The sequence below is a fragment of the Musa acuminata genome, unplaced genomic scaffold (genome assembly GCF_036884655.1).
Source record: "Musa acuminata AAA Group cultivar baxijiao unplaced genomic scaffold, Cavendish_Baxijiao_AAA HiC_scaffold_927, whole genome shotgun sequence".
NCBI lineage: Eukaryota > Viridiplantae > Streptophyta > Magnoliopsida > Zingiberales > Musaceae > Musa > Musa acuminata.
In genome coordinates this window covers 20,001-23,747 of record NW_027021147.1, presented here as the reverse complement: position 1 = coordinate 23,747, position 3,747 = coordinate 20,001, and the positions used below count along the sequence as shown (strand labels likewise).

At 41.5% G+C, this 3,747-nt stretch overlaps 1 protein-coding gene across 1 annotated transcript; it reads right to left on the bottom strand.

Moving 5' to 3' along the window:
- Positions 1-971: 971 nt before the first annotated feature.
- LOC135665018 (photosystem I P700 chlorophyll a apoprotein A1) lies at positions 972-3,438 on the bottom strand. The gene has a single exon (XM_065177121.1). It carries the CDS (start codon positions 3,243-3,245, stop codon positions 993-995), a length of 2,253 nt encoding a protein of 750 aa, XP_065033193.1. The 5' UTR covers positions 3,246-3,438; the 3' UTR covers positions 972-992.
- Between the last annotated feature and the right edge of the window lie 309 nt (positions 3,439-3,747).

Below are 3,747 nucleotides of genomic sequence, written 5' to 3'. Positions count from 1 at the left end.
AAAGACCCTTATGCCCACGCCCTAATCGACCCCCTGGAGGAATATGTGTTTCTAAAAGATCTTTGATACTGTGCCCAATCCCGAAGTTAGTTCTATACATATGACCAGCGATCAGGAAAATAAATGCAATAGCTAAATGATGATGAGCAATATCGGTCAGCCATAAACTTTGCGTTTGTGGATGAAATCCACCGAGAAGGGTTAGAATGGCAGTTCCTGTTCCTTGGGAAGTACCAAATAAATGGCTACTCGAATCAGGGTTTTGGGCATAAAGATTCCACTGACCCGTAAAAAGTGGTCCCAACCCTTGAGGATAGGGTAATACATCTAAAAAATTATTCCATCTGACGTACTGTCCCCTGGATCCTGGAATAGCGACATGAACTAAATGTCCTGTCCAAGCCAAAGAACTCACTCCGAAAAGTCCTGACAAATGATGATTTAGACGAGATTCGGCATTTTTGAACCACGAAACGCTTGGTTTCCATTTTGGTTGTAAGTGTAACCAACCCGCTATTAAGGATATAGCAGAAAGAAATAATAGAAAAAGAGCTCCAGTATAAAGATCTTCATTAGTGCGTAATCCGATTGTATACCACCACTGATAAACGCCGGAATAAGCGATATTCACTGGACCGGTAGCACCTCCTCGAGTAAAGGCTTCTACAGCTGGTTGACCAAAATGAGGATCCCAAATTGCATGAGCAATAGGTCTTACATGTAAAGGGTCTTGTATCCATGACTCAAAATTTCCTTGCCAAGCTACATGAAAGAGATTTCCGGACGTCCACAGAAAGATTATTGCTAATTGCCCAAAGTGAGAAGCAAAAATGTTCTGATAAAGACGTTCCTCAGTAATATCATCATGACTCTCGAAGTCATGTGCGGTAGCAATACCAAACCAAATACGACGAGTAGTGGGGTCCTGAGCTAAGCCTTGGCTAAACCTCGGAAATCTTAATGCCATAATGCCTTTCAAATCCTCCTAGCCATTATCCTACTGCAATAATTCTTGCTAAGAAGAATGCCCATGTTGTGGCAATTCCACCCAGAAGGTAATGGGTTACTCCTACAGCACGTCCTTGTACAATGCTCAAGGCTCTAGGCTGAGTAGCAGGAGCAACTTTTAATTTGTTATGAGCCCAAACGATGGATTCAATGAGTTCTTGCCAATAACCACGGCCACTGAATAGAAACATTAAACTGAAAGCCCAGACAAAATGAGCACCTAAGAAAAAGAGACCATATGCAGATAATGAAGAACCATAAGACTGAATTACCTGAGATGCCTGTGCCCATAAGAAATCTCGAAGCCACCCATTAATAGTAATGGAACTCTGCGCAAAGTTTCCTCCTGTAATATGAGTTACTACCCCTTGATCACTTATAGTACCCCAAACATCCGACTGCATTTTCCAACTGAAATGGAAAATAACTACGGAAATCGCATTGTACATCCAGAATAGACCTAAGAAGACATGATCCCAGGCAGATACTTGACATGTCCCCCCTCTTCCAGGTCCATCACAAGGAAAACGAAAACCAAGATTTGCTTTATCAGGTATCAAACGGGAACTGCGAGCAAATAGAACACCTTTCAGTAGTATCAATACAGTCACGTGGATCGTAAATGCATGAATATGATGGACTAAGAAGTCTGCGGTTCCTAATGGAATAGGTAACAAAGCTACTTTGCCGCCTACTGCTACCAACTCACCACCTCCCCAAGTTAAGCTGGTACTTGCTGTTGCACCAGGAGCTGTTATGCCGGGTGCTAAAGCATGGGTGTTTTGTACCCATTGAGCAAAGATGGGTTGTAATTGTATAGCGGTATCTGAAAACATATCTTGTGGACGCCCTAAAGCGCTCATGGTATCATTATGAATATACAAGCCAAAACTGTGAAAACCCAGAAATATACATGCCCAGTTAAGATGTGATATGATTGCATCGCGGTGTCTAAGGACACGATCTAATAGATCGTTGTATCGAGTAGTTGGATCGTAATCTCTTACCATAAAAATTGCTGCATGTGCAGCAGCACCAACTATGAGAAACCCACCGATCCACATGTGATGTGTGAACAACGAAAGTTGTGTACCATAGTCAATAGCTAGGTATGGATAGGGAGGCATGGAATACATATGGTGAGCTACAATAATGGTTAAAGAGCCTAACATAGCCAGGTTAAGAGATAATTGAGCATGCCACGACGTTGTTAGGATTTCATAGAGTCCTTTATGGCCCTGGCCTGTAAATGGACCTTTATGAGCCTCTAAAATGTCTTTAATGCTATGACCAATGCCCCAGTTGGTTCTATACATATGACCAGCGATCAGGAAAAGAATTGCAATAGCTAAATGATGGTGTGCAATATCGGTCAGCCATAGACCACCTGTTATTGGGTCCAATCCTCCGCGAAAAGTAAGAAATTCCGCGTATTTTGACCAATTCAAGGTGAAAAAGGGGGTTGCTCCCTCGGCAAAACTGGGATAAAGTTGAGCCAAAAGGTCCCGATTCAAGATAAATTCATGAGGAAGCGGTATCTCTTTAGGATCAACTCCAGCGTCGAGAAATTGGTTAATCGGTAAAGATACATGGATTTGGTGTCCCGCCCAAGAAAGAGACCCAAGTCCTAGTAACCCCGCTAAGTGGTGATTTAACATAGATTCTACATCTTGGAACCAAGCCAATTTGGGGGCGGCTTTGTGATAATGGAACCAACCAGCAAAAAGCATTAACGATGCAAAGACCAATGCGCCAATGGCGGTACAATAGAGTTGTAATTCACTAGTTATTCCAGATGCTCGCCAAATCTGAAAAAACCCGGAGGTTATTTGTATTCCTCGGAAACCTCCACCCACATCACCATTCAATATTTCTTGACCTACTATTGGCCAAACTACCTGGGCACTGGGTGCAATGTGAGTAGGATCACTTAGCCATGCTTCATAATTGGAAAAACGAGCGCCATGGAAGTACATGCCACTCAGCCAAAGAAAGATAATGGAGAGTTGACCAAAATGAGCACTAAATACTTTTCGAGAGATCTCCTCCAAATCACTGGTATGACTATCGAAATCGTGAGCATCAGCATGTAGGTTCCAGATCCAAGTGGTAGTATCAGGGCCCTTAGCTATTGTTCTTGAGAAATGGCCGGGTCTGGCCCATTCCTCGAAAGACGTTTTTATGGGATCCCTATCTACAACAATTTTCACTTCTGGTTCCGGCGAACGAATAATCATTAAGTCCTCCTCTTTCCGGACAACACATACAAAGAGACCCGCCAACAGTTTTTAGTGAACCTCTGAAAGATAGCTATTTTATTTATGTTATGATTAGTACCTTTCTTTCCTATCTCCCATCCATCTATTTTATTTAGTTATTCACTAGAGCAATTATGATATTGAAGTCAATCCGAGGCAAGTGTTCGGATCTATTATGACATAACGATTAGGTGCCCAACGGACCCCTTTTCTCTTGGAAAGTCCTTTCCCAGCATGACGAAAAAACTATTTTTTTGTGGCAAACTAGTGTACTTATATCTGAATGTATAAATACCTATATGAATCTACTTCCAATACCTATATGAATCTACTTCCATGGAATATCTTATTACTTTACTCTAAATTAAATCACAAGACCATTCATTAGAATTAATAAGATCCATTCCTATATCTTATCTGTATTTAGTCATTCGAAGGTACCTTTTATTAGCTTTATTAGTTTTATTCTATACTGTATTCG